Source organism: Entelurus aequoreus, linkage group LG22 (genome assembly GCF_033978785.1).
Source record: "Entelurus aequoreus isolate RoL-2023_Sb linkage group LG22, RoL_Eaeq_v1.1, whole genome shotgun sequence".
NCBI lineage: Eukaryota > Metazoa > Chordata > Actinopteri > Syngnathiformes > Syngnathidae > Entelurus > Entelurus aequoreus.
In genome coordinates, this window is record NC_084752.1 from 14337063 (window position 1) to 14359092 (window position 22030).

The following is a 22030-nucleotide window of genomic DNA, read 5'->3' on the forward strand; positions in this document are numbered from 1 at the left end:
AGCTTGTCGTTGCTTCCCATTTGTGTTTTAAGAATTTTCCGAGTGTACCCCCATCTCACGGGAACATGGATCCATCTTAATATGGCGGCGGTAGGGAGTCAAACTTTCCTTTTAGATTATATGCAATATAGACTTATTCTTTCGATTTAAGACGCCTCTTCATTAAAACCAGTAACACCTGAACCCTGCCAGATGTACTTAGGTCGTCGGAAACAAACTGTTCCGTTTTAATGAGGGGCTTCCATCGAAGTTGATGGTCGCTGACATTGCTTGTTATTCCAACCGTTGGTTTCATTTTACTGGTAAACACGACAGGGGAGCATTTGCTTGAATTAGGATAGAAGATCACAGATTGGACGTTCGTTTTTCCTTTTTTTTAAGATAGTAGATCGTTCCACTGGACGTTCAAGTTACCTTTCCTGTCAGGGCAATTACATAGGAAGTGTTGGATGTCACTCTCAGCCAGTGTCAGGCGGAATTTGTTTTGCTAGCACCGTGTAAGTACAGACCTTTTCTACATATGACTGAACGTGTTCGCAACTAACAATCTTCTTCTTGATGATGTGTATTTTTCCCGTGTATGTTTGCGTTTGACCTATTTTTACAGCCGTTTTCCGATATATTGTTTGTGATTCATACTTCCGGGTTTGTGTATGATTGACAGTGATCCTGGCAAATCAAATGGAGAAGCTTTCAGATTTGAGCAAATCCGAGCTTCAGGAACTTCTGGACAACCCGGCGAAGGTGGAGTCTATGGCTCAGGAGTCTGATGAGGTGACAAACGTTGCATTCAGTACTTTATTCACACACATGTCAAGTATTTGAAGTGATGCAATTACTAAGAATAGTCACCTTCGCACTATTTTTTTCCCGTCAATTATGTTTTGACGGTGCATGTTATTATTTTCTCGTTTGATTTAAACACAGACACAATATCAGTCAAGTTGTTCTATATATGAACGGCACCATGCTGTCGAGAGCAGTGTTTTTCAACCTTTTTTGAGCCAAGGCACACAACCAGCAGAAAACATTAAAAAATTTAACTCGGCAGCCGATATTGACAGTAAAAAGTATTTCTCGCAAGTGTTGGATATGAATTCTAAACCATAACTCAGCATGCATCACTATAGCTCTTGTCTCAAAGTACTGTCACGACCTGACACATCACGCCGCGACTTATTTAGAGTTGTTTTGTGTTTTCCTGTGTGTAGTGTTTTAGTTCTTGTCTTTTGGTGGCTTTTTCTGTTTTGTTGGTATTTTCCTGTAGCAGTTTCATGTCTTCCTTGACCGCTATTTCCCACACTTGCATTGTTTTTAGCAATCAAAACTATTTAAGTTGTTTTTATCCTTCTTTATGTGAACATTGTTGATTGTCATGTCATATTCAAATGTACTTTGTGGACGCCGTCTGCTGCTCCACACGCTGTAAGTCTTTGCTGTCATCCAGCATTCTGTTTTTGTTTACTTTGCAGGCAGTTCAGTTTTAGTTTTGTTCTGCATAGCCTTCCCTAAGCTTCAATGCCTTTTCTTAGGGACACTCCCCTTTTGTTTATTTTTGGTTTAAGCATTAGATACCTTTTTACCTGCACGCTGCCTCCCGCTGTCGTCTGCATATTGTGATCACGACAAACCATTGTCGTTGTTCCCGACATCTACAAAGCAATTAACTACTTGCTGCCACCTACTGATATGGAAGAGTATTACACGGTTACTCTGCCGAGCTCTAGACAGTACAGACACTCAACAACGGCACATTATTTGCACATTATAATTACTGGTTTGCAAAAAATATTTTTAACCCAATTAGGTGAAATTACATAATCTCCCACGGCACTCCAGACTGTATCTCACGGCACAGTGGTTGAAAAACACTGCAGTACACTATTCACACAAATGCCGAGTATTTTAAGCGTTGCTATTACTAAGAACAGCCCCCATTACACTATTTTATTTTCTTTCAGTTATGTTTTGACAGTGCATATTAGTATTATCTCATTTGATTTAAAAACAGACACAATATCAGTCAAGTTGTTCTATATATGAACGACACCATGCTGTCTAGAGCAGAGGTGTCAAAGTCGTATATAATTTACAATGGTTATTGTTTGCAGATTAATGTCAACTAACCGTGTGTTCTGTCAAAAAATACCATGTTGATGCACTGTGGAGTGCCGATGGAGGGATAGCTCAAAGAAAAGCAACGATAAAGTGGAGGAGAGAAGACGAGAGAAACTTTCAAGGGTTTTGCGATCATTTAAAAGTGACCAACACAAACATCGTGGTGAAATGTTTGCACTGTCAAGTGCAGCTGGCATTTCACAATAGGGTTTAAAGGGGTCATATTATACTGTTTTTTTTCCTACATTTAAAAGACTTCCTTATGGTCTACACAACAAGTAATGGTGGTTCTTTGGTCAAAATTATACATAGATTATGTTTTACAGATCATCTTTAAACTGCTTTCTGTCTCTTCAGGATGCGCCATTTTGTGGGCGGTTTTATTAATATCGCTCTACGACTGTGTCCTTTCTACACCAGCCATGTTGTAGTTTTATGTGCTTTGATATTGAGGCTACCGACAGATATAAGTTAGTCCTATACGCTACTTTGTTGTAAAAATAGCAACAGCGTAGGAGAAAAAGAAAGTTGAGTTGAGTTTGAATTTATTTCGAACATGCATGCATACAACATGATACATCACAATTTCCAGTTTCTCTTTTCAACATGTTCGAAAAGGAGTAGGAAGACAAGCTATTTGGGTAAAACTTTACCAAAAAATGGATGTATCCGCTGATGGCACTAATGGGAAAAGCAACACTTTTATGGCAAATTCTAAACGGCTCGTTTGGAGGAAGATTGATGGAAGGCAAGATTGTTTTATAAATATCTCTGCCATGCCTCCACGGTTTGATTTCAAAATTGCTGGACTTATGCAGGTCCCAAATACACAAAAACAGGTACCAATAGGTAAGAAAAGTTGGTTTTGCATGATAAGAGCAGCAAACAAACTGAAACGAGGTAAAAGTCTATTTTGGCAGCTAACGTCATCTTATATGTTTGACTTACATTACATGTGAGGACATTTTAGCATCTGCAGTTTGTATGTTAATGCAAATTAGTTGTTTGTACAAAAATCAAACACTCCTTCAATTAATACATTTTCAAATGTATTAATATACACTACCGTTCAAAAGTTTGGGATCACCCAAACAATTTTGTGGAATAGCCTTCATTTCTAAGAACAAAAATAGACTGTCGAGTTTCAGATGAAAGTTCTCTTTTTCTGGCCATTTTGAGCGTTTAATTGACCCCACAAATGTGATGCTCCAGAAACTCAATCTGCTCAAAGGAAGGTCAGTTTTGTAGCTTCTGTAACAAGCTAAACTGTTTTCAGATGTGTGAACATGATTGCACAAGGGTTTTCTAATCATCAATTAGCCTTCTGAGCCAATGAGCAAACACATTGTACCATTAGAACACTGGAGTGATAGTTGCTGGAAATGGGCCTCTATACACCTATGTAGATATTGCACCAAAAACCAGACATTTGCAGCTAGAATAGTCATTTACCACATTAGCAATGTATAGAGTGTATTTCTTTAAAGTTAAGACTAGTTTAAAGTTATCTTCATTGAAAAGTACAGTGCTTTTCCTTCAAAAATAAGGACATTTCAATGTGACCCCAAACTTTTGAACGGTAGTGTATGTTAAATACATTGTCACTCAATTTATCATACTTTTATTACAGTCTTTGTTTAATTTATTTTAGACTTCAAAGATAATTTATTGTATTAGTTAAATATTACCAGGTTCATGTTCATCTGGCTACACTGTTTATTAGGGACCGAGTCCCTTTGGGACAGAGGACCCTATTGAATTTCTAGCGTTTTATTATTATACCGCCGCCTCTTTGAGCTGTAATTTGACCCCCTAAACATGCTTCAAAACTCACCAAATTGGATACACACATCAGGACTGGCGAAAATTGCGATCTAATCAAAAAACCAAACCCCAAAACTCAAAATTGCGCTCTAGCGCCCCCTAGGAAGAAAACACAGACAAAACTGCCTCTAACTCCCAGTAGGAATGTCGTAGAGACATGAAACAAAAACCTCTATGTAGGTCTCACTTAGACCTAGATTTCATACACTGACAACCCCCAGCAAAAACCCCAAAACTCAAAATTGCGCTATAGCGCCCCTAGGAAGAAAACACAGACAAAACTGCCTCTAACTCCCAGTAGGAATGTCGTAGAGACATGAAACAAAAACCTCTATGTAGGTCTCACTTAGACGTAGATTTGGTACACTGACAACCCCCAGCAAAAATCAACAGGAAGTTTGCAATTCCCCCTTCAAAACAAAAGTTGAGTAAAAACAGTCACCTTTTTTCAAACATTATCTCCTCTGAGCGCGTTTGTCGTGTCGGCTTCAAATTAGCACAGGAGAGAGATTGAACCCTTCTGATTAAAAGTTGATGAATAGTTTTAATTACTGCTCCGGTTTGGATTTTATTTCCCGTCCATCGCTGCTTGCAGCTTTAATTTTTTGTTTTTGTTTTTTGTTACTTAAAAAAAACCATGTAAATAAGATGATATATAGCAATGCACCTCTGTGGTAAAAGTGCAATTTCAATGTTCTGTGCATTTATAAATAAACTATATAGGTCATCAAAAAATCCTTGTTAATTTCTAATATTTTCCCTAAGATACGCATTTGAGGCTAGAAAGTGTTTGATTCAATTACTTGATTAATTGAACAAATTGATCGCTAGATTACTATATTACTTAAGTAATCGATAGCTGCAGCCCTAGTACTAGCACATGTTAGCATCTTAGCATACATAGCAACCAAACAAGAAGCTGCCCTACCAACATGTCACCAACTATCAAACCATCTCGACCACTCTTTGTATCCACACTGTAACATTTTGGTTTTGTTAACCATTAAAATACAGTAACTGGCAGGCCGCGGACGTGCAATGGTTGCACAATCTTTTGACCAGATCAGGAAATCCACCAGTTGCATGCGAGTTAAGCCGTCCCACATGATACACAGCCAATCAAATACGTACATTCCAGGCGCTAAACATGGCAACTCTAAATAAAGGAACGGAAAAGGCTAAAAGAAGCTATGCAAGTGACATGGAAGAATTAGTGAAACACAGGGCCCAGGCTAAATTGGCGCCCTAAGCAGAATTGTATTTGGACATCCCCCCATTATATGTTTCTTTCACACTTTTATTTATGGGAAATTATTTGTATTCTTTTTAATCAAACTTGAATTTAATTTGATGCATGTTTTGTACGAAAAAAAATTATTGGAAAATAAATTGTTCAAGTTTTTTTCTGCAAAAAAACTAATTTAATATCAATAAACATAAAATTAAAAACACTTCCTAACTCAGAGCTTTTATGAACCCAGTACCACGGGAGCCAGTGGATCTATCTGGGACAATGTTCCATTATAGTCTTTATCAGTGATGGCAGGGAGTGGCTAGGATAATGTTTGCGATAAAATGTCATATGAAGCGCCCTGTCATTCATTACAATAAATGGCAATTTACATGCACTTCCTCATGCAAAATGGGGGCCCCCATGGGCCGCAGGGCCCCACGCACAGTACATGCTCTGCATATGTGGAGGGGTGGCCCTAGTGAGAAATACAGGCGAAAAACAGAGAAACATGTGAGGGATAATAGAGAATGAGGACACAGACATAGGTGAGTCCAAAACAACATACCAAAAAAGACATATGATGCTTTCCAAGAAGAGAAAAATGTAGGCACAGAAATAAAGCTCTCAACCTAAAATGGACACACTCATTTACACTTATTCTGCCCAAAAGAAAGTAAAACGTGGCAATGTTTATAACTAAGAGACAAAAAAAAAAAAAACCTTTTAAAGTCTGAACTAAGCTTATTGAAAATAAGCCTAATATGAACAATCCACTTGAATGCTAATCTGATCATTCACTGCCAAAGCAGCTGCTAATAATTGCTCATGTTTCTTTTTGATCAGTCGATCGATGCATACTTTTGTTTTGCACGGCAAATGATGTTGAAATTGTCTTATATTCATCCTTAAAGATCCAAAACATCCAGCTGGAGAGAGAGATGGCGTTGGCGTCCAATCGTAGCCTCGCAGAGCAAAACCTGGACATGAAGCCATGCTTGGAGTCTCAAAGAGAAGTTCTGGTGGAGAGATACACACAGCTGCAGGCCATCAGAGATACCTACAGAGAGCACACCTCCATAATAGGTAGGCAGGAGTAAAGAGCAGAGTGATGGGGAGACATACTAGGGACTGCTGATGTAATGCAGCCGTAGTACGCCGTCCAAATATTGAGAAGTTTGCATTGTTGCGAGACATTTCCTGGTTATTTAGTTCGGCATTTTGGTATCTAGTGAAGACCAAATAAGCCATTGCCTGCATATTTACTTGTCACTTAAAGGGGAACTGCACTTGTTTTGGAATTTTGCCTATCATTCACAATCCTTATGAAGACATGACGATGAATGGATAAAAAAAACAACTTTCTAAATATTGAATAAACATAAATAAAAGTCAGCTTACAGTGGAGTCACTTGGAGCTCCACTATACTGCCCATAAAATCAGATAAATAACCATTCAAAAAGCGCCAACAATACTCCATTTATATTTCGTGACTTGAATATTAACCAAGTATTAGTGATATTGTTATTATAAGCGTAATGCAGAGAAACTGTTCACAGCTGCACCGTTTGCATTTGTTTACATCCTCGAGTGGTCTGCTGTTTCCTTGCTTCCTTGCTCCCTGTAAGTTTATTGTAGATCATAAGTCATGCCTCTCACTTGAAAAGTAGATGGTTGATGATATAATCCGACAAGTTGGGACACTTTGACAGCCATTTAGGACCTGGAACTGGCGAGAACGACACGAAAAGTGCAAAAGTCCGCTTACGGTGGAGCCTCTGTAAGCCTGCCTATTTAGCGCTTAAAAGCATTCAAACACCTCTATCAAGGTTTTATATACATGCTGTAAGTATATTTGTAATGTAGTAACAGGCACATACATACTAACATGTAATATTTACGTATTTTGCTCATTTTAAGCATAAGACGGCGTATTATTTTAAAAACACATTACAACGTTCACGTTTTCCTTCGACAACATCCCTGATTACTACTACTCACTGCAGACATGAGAGCCAACAAACATAATAAAACATCACTTATTGTACAATGTCTGCTCTCACTGGGATGCCAACTGATAGGATCTTGATATATTCCCATTTAAATGAAAAATGACTTATAATCCTTGCAAAGAAAAAAGGGTGTGTGGAACCCATCGTCTTTTCGTGACATTAGTTTGTCTTTTACCCAGATCACTGCACACATAATACTGTACATTTTAAAAACTGTTCTCTTTATTTCTTCTTCTCCTTGATCTCAGATGGAATGGTTGGTAAGGCGTCTCCAGAAGCACTGTTCTCCAGAATGCAGACAGAGGGCAGCAAAGTAGAAACAGAGTCAGAGGTCAGAGTCACACTATTCAACTGCATTGTTCAAATGATTTTTTGTTGTCAAAATTAGAGCTGTTCAAGATTGGCTTTCTTACTGATATCCAATATGCCAGGACTTTTCCATCAACCAAAATCGCAGCTCTTCCCTCAAGCTCTTGTCAGCTCCAGTGACAGGAGGAAGAAGATGCAGAATAATGTGTTGGGGGTGAGGGGGCGAGGGTGTAAAGGACTGAAATTATGATGAGGAGGTGCTGTTTGGGAATGCCCCCTCCTGGTAAAAAAGTGATATAACTCCCAACATAAATGGTCATTCAATAAATATAGATCAGGGGTGCCCACACTTTTTCTGCAGGCGAGCTACTTTTCAATTGACCAAGTCGAGGGGATCTACCTCATTCATTTATAATTTATATGTATTTATTTATGAAAGAGACGTTTTTGTTAACAAGGTAAAGGTGTATAATGATAATACAAGCATGTTTAGCACATATAGATTCCTTTACTTTCATGCAGACAAGAATATAAGTTAAATGATAAATGGGTTATACTTGTATAGCGCTTTTCTACCTTCAAGGTACTCAAAGCGCTTTGACAGTATTTCCACATTCACCCATTCACGCACTGATGGCGGGAGCTGCCATGAAAGGCGCTAACCAGCAGCCATCAGGAGCAAGGGTGAAGTGTCTTGCCCAAGGACACAACGGACGTGACTAGGATGGTAGAAGGTGGGGATTGAACCCCAGTAACCAGCAACCCTCCGATTGCTGGCACAGCCACTCTACCAACTTCGCCACGCCGTCCCCAAGTTGCTGTATTACCTGATTCTGATGACTTGCATTGATTGGAATCAGACAGTAGTGATGATAACGTCCACAATTTTTCAAATGGATTTTGCGTCCAATACCACATGAAAGTGGTTGGTTTTTGGCATCTTATTTGTCCAGCTTCCATACTCCTTTTTATACACTTTACAAGAAATACATTGGCGGCAAACTCCGTAGCTTGTGCACGCTAGCTTTCTGAGACTCTTATTTTGTTAGCGCAGGCAGGATGAAGCAGGGCATTTATCGTGAAGACAGGAACTGTGCAGTCGGTCTTTAGAGTTTTGACGGGAGGTACGGCGCGAGAGTGTTGAAATAAAAAGTGTTTCTCGCCTTCCTGTCGGTCAAGTGTTCTTAATAATGAGCTCGCAGCAGCCAGCGTCATCTCACAAGACCCTCGAGTGCCGTGAATGTCAATCAAGTGACAAAAGTGACGTCTTGGTGAAGATTGATGATCGCTCGCTCATTTTTAAGTCTATTTTTTTAATGCCTGGCTGGCGATCGACTGACACACCCTCCATGGTCGACCGGTACCCTGATATAGAGGATGTTAAACACAGTGACAGTTACAAAGATGACCTAAAACATTATTGACTGTATAATTACGTAGCCAATAAGTATTTCTGGTATCAACATTGGTATCGGCAACATCACTGTGCTGTGCCTGCCTCTGTCTGCAGGTTTTAGCCGATGAATTCCTGGAGGGCTCGCTGCCATTGGACTCATTCCTTGACCGCTTCCTTGTTCTACGTTGCCTAGCTCACAAAAGACGCGTGCGGGTAGAGAAGTTCCAGGAGGTCCTGCGACAGAGAAAAGAGGGTAATCCCACAGCTATGACATCATCATCAGGTATCAGCCAACCTGTCAATCAGTGGAACCCACAGACCACGACAGCAGGCCAGCAGCAGGCAAACTCCAAAGGCTACCGTAATATCCCTCAGCCTGTTCCTCCGTCTGCGGGGGTCTCCTGTGGTCTCCCCTACAGCCAATATCCTGTCACCCCTTCCAACGCCCCCCCACCGCCAGTCCCGTTAGTGGCGGCGGGCTCTGACCCAGTCGTTCCCCCATCGCAGATACCTTCCTATGCAGGCTCCGGCTCACCTTTCCCCCCAGCAGGGGGCTTCACTGGCCCCGGGTCAGCGTTCAAACCTCTGCCTTCGGTCGCCTGCCCGTACCCAACCCAGTCCTCTTTCCCCACCCCGTACCCGGGCTCAGCTTTTGGCCAATACAACCCAACCCAGAGCAATACAGCACTATACCCAGGTTCGTACAACTATGGCGGTTACAGCTATCCGTCTAATTCTCAGCCACCAACAGGAAGTCCCATTTACAGACCAGGATATGGCGTTTCACAGCCATATTCCTAAAAAATAATATTTTTTAAATCCTGCTGAATTCTTAATTTGATCTACTTTACTTCTTCCCTATCCTACCAGAGTTTCACTAATGGCTTCCTTTTCCTTGTCTTTCTGTCAATCGCTATTCCCTCTTTTTGGATTCTATGCTATTCTGTATCTTAATATTTACATTCTTATGTTCATTTTCCTTCTCCATCTCGCGCACCTCCCTTCCCTGAAAGTATCTGTATGTGTGATATTATTGATATTTGGAGGAAGTTCTTTACACAACACTACAGTACAGTACATCTTTGTCCAGCTGTTATTAAAAATCACTGAGAAAAGCTGGTGATGTTGTCAGGTTACCTTGGCATCATAGGCATGATTCAACCCTTTTGCATTACCCAGGTGTATGTGTGTGTCAATTCGTAAAACTACAGTGGTACCACAGTTTCCCTACACCCCACTTTTCGTAGTACATTAGTACCACAACATCCGCGCTAAATTGGTTCTGTAGGGAGCTTTTACCTCAAATCAACGTCGCCCATGGGAATGAAATGAAATCAAACTTGCCCCCTACCAAAAAACACAATTTTAACATGTAACATGTCTTCTAAAACATACTTTTAGATAAGAAATATTGTATTAATACAAAACCAGTGAAGTTGGCATGTTGTGTAAATCGTAAATACAAACAGAATACAATGATTTGCAAATCCTGTTCAACTTTTATTCAATTGAATAGACTGCAAAGACAAGATACTTAATGTTCAAAATGCGAAACTTAAAAAAATGTTTGCAAATAATCATTAACTTAGAATTTAATGGCAGCAACACATTGCAAAAAAGTTGGCACAGGGGCATTTTTACCACTGTGTAACATGGCCTTTCCTTTTGACAACACTCAGTAAACGTTTGGGAACTGAGGAGACCAATTTTTGAAGCTTTTCAGGTGGAATTATTCCCATTCTTGCTTGATGTACAGCTTTAGTTGTTCAACAGTCCGGGGTCTCCGTTGTGGTATTTTAGGCTTCATAATGCGCCCCACATTTTCAACGAGAGACAGGTCTGGACTACAGGCAGGCCAGTCTAGTACCCGCACTCTTTTACTATGAAGCCACGCTGTTTTAACACGTTGCTTGGCATTGTTTCGCTGAAATAAGCAGGGGCGTCCATGATAATGGTGCTTGGATGGCAACATATGTTGGTGTTTTCCAGTTCAAATGTTAAGTATCTTGTCTGCAGTCTATTCAATTGAATTTAGGTTGAAAAGGATTTGCAAATCATTGTATTCTGTTTTTATTTACGATTTACACAACGTGCCAACTTCACTGTTTTTGGGGTTTGTACAGTAGAATGTACTGCAAACAACTACTGTAGTTTTTTGAAGTAATGTAATGATAATGTATCATTTACCTTGGAGATTGGACTTCTATGATATCTCCTTCTCGCTGCTTCTTTGTCAAACACACAGTCAGTGGCTTTTCCATATTTTAATGGATAAATGTCCGCTGTTTGTATGATATTTTGATATTCTTGGCGGGCTTTAGTCTTTGTGCTTCAGTTTGGTGTAGACTATCAGTGATTCGCTCGAATTGTTTCGCCAAGTTGGCAACACGCTCGGTCATGCTTTTGATGATTTATTTCAATTAATATATTATCCACTTTGTCCTTCACACTCACTTTATTCATTCCCTTTATTCCTTAGGAAAACAAAGTTATGTCTATCTCTCGCTATACGCTAAGGCTATCGAATAAGACCAGATGTTTTGGGCGTATCTTACAAGGACGCTTGGAACTCAAATTTTTATGAAAGCATAGCAATTAGCCGAGAGACAGCTCTTATCTCAGCACACTCTTAAATTGTTTTACTCTTAGGTTGAGGTATCGCTGTGTTTGTCTGTTTTTTGACAAAATTATTCACAAAATGTTGCCCCAATTTTTGTATAGGCTAACTGCACAAGCCTGACCAAAACACTAACATGCAGCACGCCGGACAGATACAGGAGTGTCTTATTAACAAAATATGCGATTGTAGATGTGAGCCCAAAAAGCTAGCTCGCTAACTTTAGCATGCTAAAATGGTAACGCTAACATGCATCACGCAACGAATTACATGACTCCGAGGTGCATGCATGAAAAATTTGCTTAAAAATAGGCTAACTTGCTGAGAGTATGTTTCAAAAACCAATTTATGAGCCAAATTAGCTAAAAAAAAAATAAAAAAATAGGTTAGCATGCTAACAGTTAGCATGTGTCTAAACTTTTTTTGTTTAGTGACCCATCCCGGGGCCCAAGAAAGTTGCGAATGCCAGCCCTTTGATTAAGGTGATAAATTCACTATTAAATTCAAGAAAGAACTTGTAGCAAAGTACAAAGTTGCCTTTCGCATGGCTCTCCCCCCGTTGTCTATTTGCCATTGGTTTATTTGCATGCAAAACTATTGTTAGTGTTATGGGTTTTTTATGTCTGTAACGGATTAATAAGATTAAATGATTTTTGGATAGGAAAAATCCCTTCACTTTTAGTATGATTTGGTCTTGATTGGAGGTTTGGGAAAGTGTTACTATTGAATACTGAGGTACCACTGTATTCTTTATTAAGTGCTGAAACTCACAATTCTCGTGCGCAAAGAATGTGACCACAATAATTGTAATTAATATGTAAAATTAAAAGCCTGCCTTTTGAAATACAACTGAAACGTGGGTTGATGCTGAGAAAGGACGATATTTTGAATTGGGAGAATATGAAATGAAATACATCAATGGTATGTGGAGAAACCTCTCAAGTGGTAAACACAACATGTCAGTTGCAATTGATAACATGTTAAAACCTATAATGATTGAAAATTGAAAAGCAAAAAAGTACAGATGTACTATAGAGTTGGATATTCAGAACCTAAATGTTTGAGGACTGGATTAAACCACAGAAAGTAATTCTCAAATGCAGGGACTTGGAACATTCAACACCCCAACAAATAAGATTACTTCATAGATGTATGAATATGTAAAAATTCTAATTAGCAGAATAGCCGTCCTTTGTGCCGCACTAATTGGTGATATGCAGTATTTACTACTGATGTTCATAACAATACAACAAAATGTCACTGAAAGTATAGTTATAATTTAGGGAAATAGGAATAATCCAACTAAAATCTGGCATATGGAGGAGGTAGAGTCTAATATAATGTGTGCAATAGAAAGATATATACTGGAGCTGCAATACGGACAGTAGTAGCAGCAGGTGTCGCTGAGGTGCAATGAATGCTAATCTAATAGATGAGATATATATAAAAGACGGAAGAATATTTAGAAAGTAGCTCTTTATTTTAGTATAATGTGACGGCCTCTGTGTACTTTCATCACCTGGAAGGAAAGACAAAGTGAGCTATTTGTTTTTGTTCTTATTAGTGGTAACATTCAAATGAAACACGCACATTAAAATCTAACTGTAAAGAAGTTAATTACAAGAAATATTTGTGAATATGAAATCAACTTAAAGTGCAAATACAAATGTGGTTATTTAATTTTTTTTTTTTTCTGTATTTTTATTTTACATTCTGTCTCTTGCTGAGTTTTCAATAAACCTACAATAAAAATATGTATTTTTCATATTTTCTTTTTTTTTTTTATCTCAGTACTGTACACCCTAGAGTGCCTTTGCGTACACCCATGTAAGAACCATTGCTTTATACAATGTTTCTGGCAGTTTTTGTTTATTTCCCCCCTATTTTGTTTTATGACATCATCGATAATCCCTCGTTTAGCGCTGTTAATTGGTACTGGGCATGACCGTGGTAAATGAATTCCTGCAAATTATAGGAATTATTCATTATGAATCAAATATTTTTATAGCTAGACCATTAAAAACATGGTCACGTCCTTCTAAATATAGTTTTTCAGCATTATGAGACCCCTTTAGACAATAAACAACACCTATATAGTCACCTTTACACTCTTTTATTCCAATATAGTAGACATAATAGAAAATAAGACCTAAACTGTAGTATTTAGTGGCCAAATGCTATAGTATTGATTTTTTTTTTTAATGTTTAAATTTAGGTCAAAAATACGAAAGAAATGTGGTAACACTAGTATGGGGAACATATTCTAAGTAACACAGACTTAATTAAGAGTTATTTGGACACTAGGGGAACATATTGTAAGTAACAAAGACTTAATTTAGAGTTATTTGATTAGGGTTAGTGGGTTGGGGTTGGGGTTAGGGCCATGCATAATAAGTACTTAATAATGACTAATTAAGAGCCAATATGTTACTAATTTGCATGTTAATAAGAAACTAATTAATGGTGAATATGTTCCCCATACTAAAGTGTTACCAAATGTATGTATATGTACAATATATATGTGTATCGGAAGAATGTGTTTGTATATAGAAAGCCCCAAAACCAGTGAAGTTGGCATGTTGTGTAAATGGTAAATAAAAACAGAATACAATGATTTGCAAATCCTTTTCAACTTATATTCAATTGAATAGACTGCAAAGACAAGATACTTAACGTTCAAACTAGAAAACATAGTTATTTTTTGCAAATTTTAGCTCATTTGGAATTTGATGCCTGCAACATGTTTAAAAAAAGCTGGCACAAGTGGCAAAAAGACTGAGAAAGTTGAGGAATGCTCATTAAACACTTATTTGGAAAATCCCACAGGTGAACAGGCTAATTGGGAAAAGGTGGGTGCCATGATTGGGTATAAAAGCAGCTTCCATGAAATGCTCAGTCATTCACAAACAAGGATGGGGTGAGGGTCACCACTTTGTGGACAAATGCGTGAGCAAATTGTTGAACAGTTTAAGAACAACATTTCACAGCGACCTATTGCAAGAAATTTAGGGATTTCACCATCTACGGTCCATAATATCATCAAAAGGTTCAGAGAATCTGGAGAAATCACTGCACGTAACATTGAATGCCCGTGACCTTGGATCCTTCAGGCGGTACTGCATCAAAAAGCGACATCAGTGTGTAAAGGATATCACCACATGGGTTCAGGAACGCTTCAGAAAACCACTGTCAGTAACTACAGTTCGTGGCTACATCTGTAAGTGCAAGTTAAAACTCTACTATGCAAAGCGAAAGGCATTTATCAACAACACCCACAAACGCTGCCGGCTTCGCTGGGCCCTAGCTCATCTGAGATGGACTGATGCGAAGTGGAAAAGTGTTCCGTGGTCTGACGGGCCCACATCTCAAATTGTTTTTGGAAACTGGACATCGTGTACTCCAGACCAAAGAGGAAAAGAACCATTCGGATTGTTATAGGCGCAAAGTTCAAAAGCCAGCATCTGTGATGGTATGGGGGTGTATTAGTGCCCAACGCATAGGTAACTTACACATCTGTGAAGGCACCATTAATGCTGAAAGGTACATACAGGTTTTGGAGCAACATATGTTGCCATCCAAGCAACGTTATCATGGACGCCCCTGCTTATTTCAGCAAGACAATGCCAAGCCACGTGTTACAACAACGTGGCTTCATAGTAAAAGAGTGCGGGTATTAGACTGGCCTGCCTGTAGTCCAGACCTGTCTCCTATTAAAAATGTGTGGCGTATTATGAAGCCTAAAATAGGACAACGGAGACCCCGGACTGTTGAACAACTTAAGCTGTACATCAAGCAAGAATGGGATATAATTCCACCTGAAAAGCTTCAAAAATTGGTCTCCTCAGTTCCCAAACGTTTACAGAGTGTTGTTAAAAGGAAAGGCCATGTAACACAGTGGTAAAAAATTCCCTGTGCCAACTTGTTAGCAATCTGTTGCTGCCATTAAATTCTAAGTTAATGATTATTTGCAAAAAATACGTGTTTTTCAGTTCGAACATTAAATATCTTGTCTTTGTAGTCTATTCAATTGAATATAAGTTGAAAAGGATTTGCAAATCATTGTATTCTGTTTTTATTTACGAATTACACAACGTGCCAACTTCACTGCTTTTGGGTTTTGTATATTTAATATTTTTGGCCACTAACATTAAACACAGTTTGAACACTAACACTGTGTTTCAATATAGGAAAATAAAAACACTGTACTTTAAGCAAATGATTATTTGGCGTACCACTAGTGATACACATACCGCAGTTTGAGAATCCCTGTTTCATAGTGAAGGGGGAAAACTTTTACATTTTCTATGTTAGCATTACAAAAAGAACAGTTGTCAATGATAAGGTTAATTTGGTGTTTCAAAAAAAACATTGGAAGGGTATATTCCATTGGTAATTGCATTTCTGTTACTTTAGGGAGAATTGGATGTAATATTGTTCAACAACATTTATTCAACTTTTCAGATAACTTTAACAAAACACAACTGTCCATTAAATGTCTAATTGCCCACATTCCTTTAGAATTGCATTGTTTCCGTAAGCAAACTGATATTTCCTTATATAAATAAAGTTTCAGAAGATGTTGCAACCATTTCCGGTTCTGATAGGAAGTGACGTCACTCGCCCGTCTGTAACGGGTGACGCGACGGGGCTTGCTAGTTTTTTACTGTATTGATGAAAACGCCTTAGTCGTCGGTCAATATGCCTTTTGTCGATTTAAACAGCAATTTACCTGCGAGCGCTTTCTCACAAGACTTTGTCAGCAAGTTTGCTTCTTTCACTGCCGCCGTTTTGGGGAAGACTGATGACGTAAGTTCACGTATCATTCTATCCTGATCCATCGCAGAAGTGCTAGCAACAATGTTTCACCAGCTACAACACCTCTTCTTTATTTGTAGTTTTTATTTATTCATATTCATCAGTTTAAAAAAAAATTAAAAACACTTTATCTACACGTAGAATATATCACAGTTTGAGGAACGTATAATATAACAGTCAGCGCCTATCAAACTTACATACTTGTCAAAATAATAATTTTTAGCAAAGTGCTTTTATTGTGAAATAAATCCAAAAATGTAAAAGTGAAATTTTTACTTGATATTATTTTGTTTCACGTTAATTTGAACATTTTTAATGCTGTTGTGTGAGAGCGCGCCCACGCATTGTGCTGATAAATAATCAATGCAAGAGATGTTTTATTTTATTTTTGTTCTATTTTGCTAATTAGCGTCAATATCAGCAGTTATGAGATTTACATGAGAATAATTCACACTTGTTTTCCACCAGTATTCTGAAATATAGTTAAATTTTGCCTGTTATGTACATTTTAATTAGGTGGTTCCTAATCCCCATGCTTTGATAATGAGATCAACATTTTGTATTTCCCTTACCTAAAAAAAACTTTCTGGCACAATAATAACTCCAAACCAATAATGTAACAATACAGAAACAAGTATACAAATAAGAATGAAATGTGGATATGTTTATAATCCATATAAATACAAAACCAGTGAAGTTGGCACGTTGTGTAAACGGTAAATAAAAACTGAAAACAATGATTTGCAAATACTTTTCAACTTATATTCAATTGAATAGACTGCAAATGCAAGATACTTAACATTCGAACTGGTAAACTTTGTTATTTGTTGCAAATATTAGCTCATTTGGAGTTTGATGCCTGCAACATGTTTCCAAAAAAGCTGGCACAAGTGGCAAAAAAGACTGAGAAAGTTGAGGAATGCTCATCAAACACTTATTTGGAACATCCCACAGGTGAACAGGCTAATTGGGAATAGGTGGGTGCCATGGTTGGGTATAAAAGCAGCTTCCATGAAATGCTCAGTCATTGACAAACAAGGATGGGGCGAGGGTCACCACTTTGTGAACAAATGCGTGAGCAAATTGTTTACGAACAACATTTCTCAACGAGCTAATGCAAGGATTTTAGGGATTTCACCATCTACGGTCCGTAATATTTTCAAAAGGTTCAGAGAATCTGGAGAAATCACTGCACGTAAGCAGCAAGGCTGAAAACCAACATTGAATGTCTGTGACCTTCAATACCTCAGGCGATACTGCATCAAAAAGCAGTAGGGAGAGCATGTGCCAAATTCCAAGCTGCTGTTTTAAGGCATGTTAAAAAAAATAATGCACTTTGTGACTTCAATAATAAATATGGCAGTGCCATGTTGGCATTTTTTCCATAACTTGAGTTTATTTATTTTGGAAAACCTTGTTACATTGTTTAATGCATCCAGCGGGGCATCACAACAAAATTAGGAATAATAATGTGTTAATTCCACGACTGTATATATCGGTATCGGTTGATATCGGAATCGGTAATTAAGAGTTGGACAATATCGGATATCGGCAGAAAAGCCATTATCGGACATCTCTAGTTAAAACACACCAGCCTTATGATGTGTAGCACTTCTACATCATAGAACACGGTTACATTTAAAACATGTACCGTATTTTTCGGACTACAAGGCGCACTTAAAACCCTTTCATTTCCTCAACAATCGACAGTGCACCTTATAACCATGTTCGCCTAATGTACGGAATAATTCTGGTTGTGCTTACCGACCTCGAGGCAATTTTATTTGGTACATGGTGTAATGATAAGTGTGACCAGTAGATGGCAGTCACACATAAGAGTGTAGACTGCAAGATGTCAGTAAACAACACCAAAACTCTAAATATTCCATTGAAAATAAAGAACATTACACACGGCGCTCAAAAATCTGTCAAAATGCTTTAGTATGACTTTGAAGCCGCGCCGCTTGATGGATTGTCGGCCCATTACGGCTACCATAGTCAGAGATACAAGTATTACTATGGTGTGTGTATAAGGACAGCAAAATGGCACCCATTAGCAGACATATTATCTGGCATTTTGTTTCGCAATATAATACTAAACCAACTTTTCTTGGTACCTGCTGATGTGTATTTGAGATCTGCATAAGTCATGAAAATTTGCGCACGTCTGCCACTCTAGTCCGTAGTCGATAACGTTCTTCTTCTTCACTATCTTCTTGTTATGAGGCATTCATCCTGTCAGAAAACAACTGGTAGATGATGTGTAAAACATAATCCATGCAACATTTTGACCAAAGAACCACCATTACATGTTTTGTAGACCACAAGGAAGTGTTTTACATTTAGAAAAAAATCATAATATCACCCCTTTAATACGCCTTATAATCCAGTGCGCCTTTTGTATGAAAATAAACCTGAATAGACCTGCTCATCGGCATTGCGCCTTATAATCCGGTGCGCCCTATGGTCCGGAAAATACAGTACATAAGTCTAAAAAGTTGGAAATGTAGAATAGAAGAACAAAGTATAGACCTGGTCTCATCTCATTATTTGTTCACGGAACTCGGACCGCAAATAGTCCTTGTGCTGCGTCTGAATCTACCAATGTTTGTGTTGTAGAGAATGAACGTGATGGTGAAACCAGGCCTGCCAATGATGGTCGCAGGATCCTGCTCTCCATGTGTGATGCTGTCAATCTCTGCTATCGGAGTGACCGACACCGCTGACAAGAACAAGGAGCACAGCGCTAAGATCTTTGACTTCCTGACGAGGGAACTCAGTCTGACTGAAGACAGGTGAGAGTTCACGGTTTCGTCAGACAGAACTCGTCACTCTTTAACTTATGATCCTTTGAACGCAAGGAGATAAGGTTAGCAGTGTTGTTGTGCAAGGCAGTACAATAACATACAGTAGAGGCCAAAAGTTTGGACACACCTTATTCAATGCCTTTTCGTCATTTTCATGACTATTTACATTGTAGATCGTCACGGAAGGCATCAAAACTATGAATGAACACATGTGGAGTTATGTACTTCACAAAAAAAGGTGAAATAACTGAAAACATGTTTTATATTCTATTTTCTTAAAAATAGCCACCCTTTGCTCTGATTACTTCTTTGCACATTCTTGGCATTCTCTGGATGAGCTTCAAGAGGTAGTCACCTGAAAGGGTTTTCACTTCACAAGTGTCGTAGTTTTGATGCCTTCAGTGACAATCTACAATGTAAATAGTCATGAAAATAAAGAAATTGCATTGAAATGAAAAGGTGTGTCCAAACTTTTGGACAGAAGTCATCGTCATGGACCCACTAGCTGCTAGCAGCTAGCTCTCCAATCAGCTTCCACTGTGACGTTTTGGTGAAATTACAAAACTGAAACAATACAAAAAAATGCATTGTAAATTAATAATACTTACACAGACACTTGTAAATGTGTTAGCCTATTTGCTAAGGCTGACAACGCTAGCTTGATCACATTACGATAGCACGTACAAAAAAACACGACTTCAGACATCACGCATGGGACGGTTTAGTAAGTATGAATTGTTTTAGTTACATTGTAAAACTTATCAACGTTGCTTGGAGTGACATATGAAGAATCCTTTCGAGCCGAAACGTTACGGACGATTTTGCTTCCAGTTCAAGGCACGAAATAGGAAGTACATACACTACCGTTCAAAAGTTTGGGGTCACCCAAACAATTTTGTGGAATAGCCTTCATTTCTAAGAACAAGAATAGTCTGTGGAGTTTCAGATGAAAGTTCTATTTTTCTGGCCATTTTGAGCGTTTAATCAACCCCAGAAATGTGATGCTCCAGAAACTCAATCTGCTCAAAGGAAGGTCAGTTTTGTAGCTTCTGTAACGAGCTAAACTGTTTTCAGATGTGTGAACATGATTGCACAAGGGTTTTCTAATCATCACTTAGCCTTCTGAGCCAATGAGCAAACACATTGTACCATTAGAACACTGGAGTGATAGTTGCTGGAAATGGGCCTCTATACACCTATGTAGATATTGCACCAAAAACCAGACATTTGCAGCTAGAATAGTCATTTACCACATTAGCAATGTATAGAGTGTATTTCTTTAAAGTTAAGACTAGTTTAAAGTTATCTTCATTGAAAAGTACAGTGCTTTTCCTTTCAAAAATAAGGACATTTCAATGTGACCCCAAACTTTTGAACGGTAGTGTACTTAACCCGGAGCATCTGCAGTGAGCGAACTCGTCCAAAAGATGGCGCCATAGCACAAACAACAACACACCTTTTCAGTGTCTCTGTCGGCGTAATAATACAACTATTTGTTGAATACAAAACATTATGGCCGTTAGCGAAGAAAAATCCATAAATTACTGTTTCATAAGCCGCAGGGTACAAAGCGTTGGGAAAAAAGTAGCAGCTTATAGTCCGGAAAATACAGTAATCAATATTTGGACGTTTGTCTATTGATTCAGACAACATAATGAGAAAAACCTTATATTGTAGATAATAACTAATAAGACAAAAGATTTGTCTTTAAATATATGTATAAGGTTTTTCTTTATCCTTCTTGAAAAATTACATGCCCATGCGCCATGGCCAATTATACAAATTAGACAGATACAAAACAATACCTCCACAAACTGATTGCAGTCCTGTGGGAAACACTTACGTTGCTTTTCTTTATTTTCAAAATAAGACTAATATGGAGGATAACTGTGGAATATTTTTAAACAAAAATCCCAACGAGGAGATGCCTTTAGGTTTCACAACAACCTGCATCATTAAAGCACAAGAAACAAGTGAAGACTACTAGAACGGCAAACAAGCAGAAATTGAAAGACCTGACATAGTGTCTGTAGGGAAATGCTGGAAACTTTCCTCTTTTTATTTATTCACATAATGCTGACTGCAAACTGCTAGCATCTCATAACATATTCAAATAAAATATACATACACGTGAAATAATGTACATCAGTTGACAAGCTTTCTTTTTTTGAAAGTTTTTGATGAAATATGCAGCCAAGTACAACAGTTAGGGTTTTAATGTTCCTTTTTTAAGTTCATTATGAAAGTTTGGAAATGATCATGTTTTTTACATCAGTAAAAAGGCTGTTATCTTTGTAATTTGGATATTTGTATTATAATCAAGGCAGTGATGAATGCTTATTGTTGTTGTTTTTCGATTGACAGGATTGTTCTTCAGTTCCTCAGTTTGCAGCCTCACCAGGTGGGAAAGAAGGGAACAGTCATGAGCTTCCTGTGAAACATGGCCTGTAAATAATCGACTAAAAGACAATAAAGTTTAAAATGTGTCATTTATCGCACTCTCACTTGTGTGTACACACTCACTAGTTTCTACCAGTGTTTACTTCTTCATAAATGGTCCTAGTATGTGAGTGTGAATGTTGTCTATCTATCTGTGTCTGAGAGGGACAAGCGGTAGAAAATGGATGAATGGATAAATGTTCTACTTTGATATTTACAATGGTAATTTATTCCCATTGGTCGGAATGTAAGATTAAATGTATGACAAACGTGCTTTATTTTGTATATATTATATTAGTGAAATACCCTGTGATTTTCCCACTCCCCTTAGAAATGAATGGAGCGAAATCATGCAGTTTGTTTGGGGTAAGTGGGTGCAAAACTGACTGACTGTCCTCTTAAGACCACCAGTGGCATGTCCACCAGAGGCTGTCCAATAACTGCAGTAACACCAATTGTCC

General features: G+C 38.2%; 2 protein-coding genes across 2 annotated transcripts; both read left to right on the top strand.

Moving 5' to 3' along the window:
* Nucleotides 1–13273, top strand: vps37c (VPS37C subunit of ESCRT-I). Its single transcript, XM_062032685.1, has 5 exons — nucleotides 1–497; nucleotides 665–774; nucleotides 6088–6259; nucleotides 7435–7517; nucleotides 9006–13273. Exons 2-5 carry the CDS (start codon nucleotides 682–684, stop codon nucleotides 9690–9692), a joined length of 1035 nt encoding a protein of 344 aa, XP_061888669.1. The 5' UTR covers nucleotides 1–497; nucleotides 665–681; the 3' UTR covers nucleotides 9693–13273.
* A 2835-nt stretch (nucleotides 13274–16108) lies between these two features.
* ddt (D-dopachrome tautomerase) lies at nucleotides 16109–21801 on the top strand. Its single transcript, XM_062032548.1, has 3 exons — nucleotides 16109–16314; nucleotides 18943–19118; nucleotides 21495–21801. Exons 1-3 carry the CDS (start codon nucleotides 16207–16209, stop codon nucleotides 21565–21567), a joined length of 357 nt encoding a protein of 118 aa, XP_061888532.1. The 5' UTR covers nucleotides 16109–16206; the 3' UTR covers nucleotides 21568–21801.
* The last annotated feature ends 229 nt before the right edge of the window (nucleotides 21802–22030 follow it).

What these genes read in the sequence shown, in the direction of transcription:
- ddt (XM_062032548.1), top strand. Translation starts at nt 16,207, where the DNA reads ATGCCTTTTGTCGATTTAAACAGCAATTTACCTGCGAGCGCTTTCTCA. An exon ending in TTTTGGGGAAGACTGATGAC is followed by an intron (nt 16,315 to 18,942) that starts GTAAGTTCACGT and finishes TTTGTGTTGTAG; the next exon opens with AGAATGAACGTGATGGTGAA. An exon ending in CTCAGTCTGACTGAAGACAG is followed by an intron (nt 19,119 to 21,494) that starts GTGAGAGTTCAC and finishes TTCGATTGACAG; the next exon opens with GATTGTTCTTCAGTTCCTCA.
- vps37c (XM_062032685.1), top strand. Translation starts at nt 682, where the DNA reads ATGGAGAAGCTTTCAGATTTGAGCAAATCCGAGCTTCAGGAACTTCTG. An exon ending in AGAGCACACCTCCATAATAG is followed by an intron (nt 6,260 to 7,434) that starts GTAGGCAGGAGT and finishes CCTTGATCTCAG; the next exon opens with ATGGAATGGTTGGTAAGGCG. An exon ending in AAGTAGAAACAGAGTCAGAG is followed by an intron (nt 7,518 to 9,005) that starts GTCAGAGTCACA and finishes CTCTGTCTGCAG; the next exon opens with GTTTTAGCCGATGAATTCCT.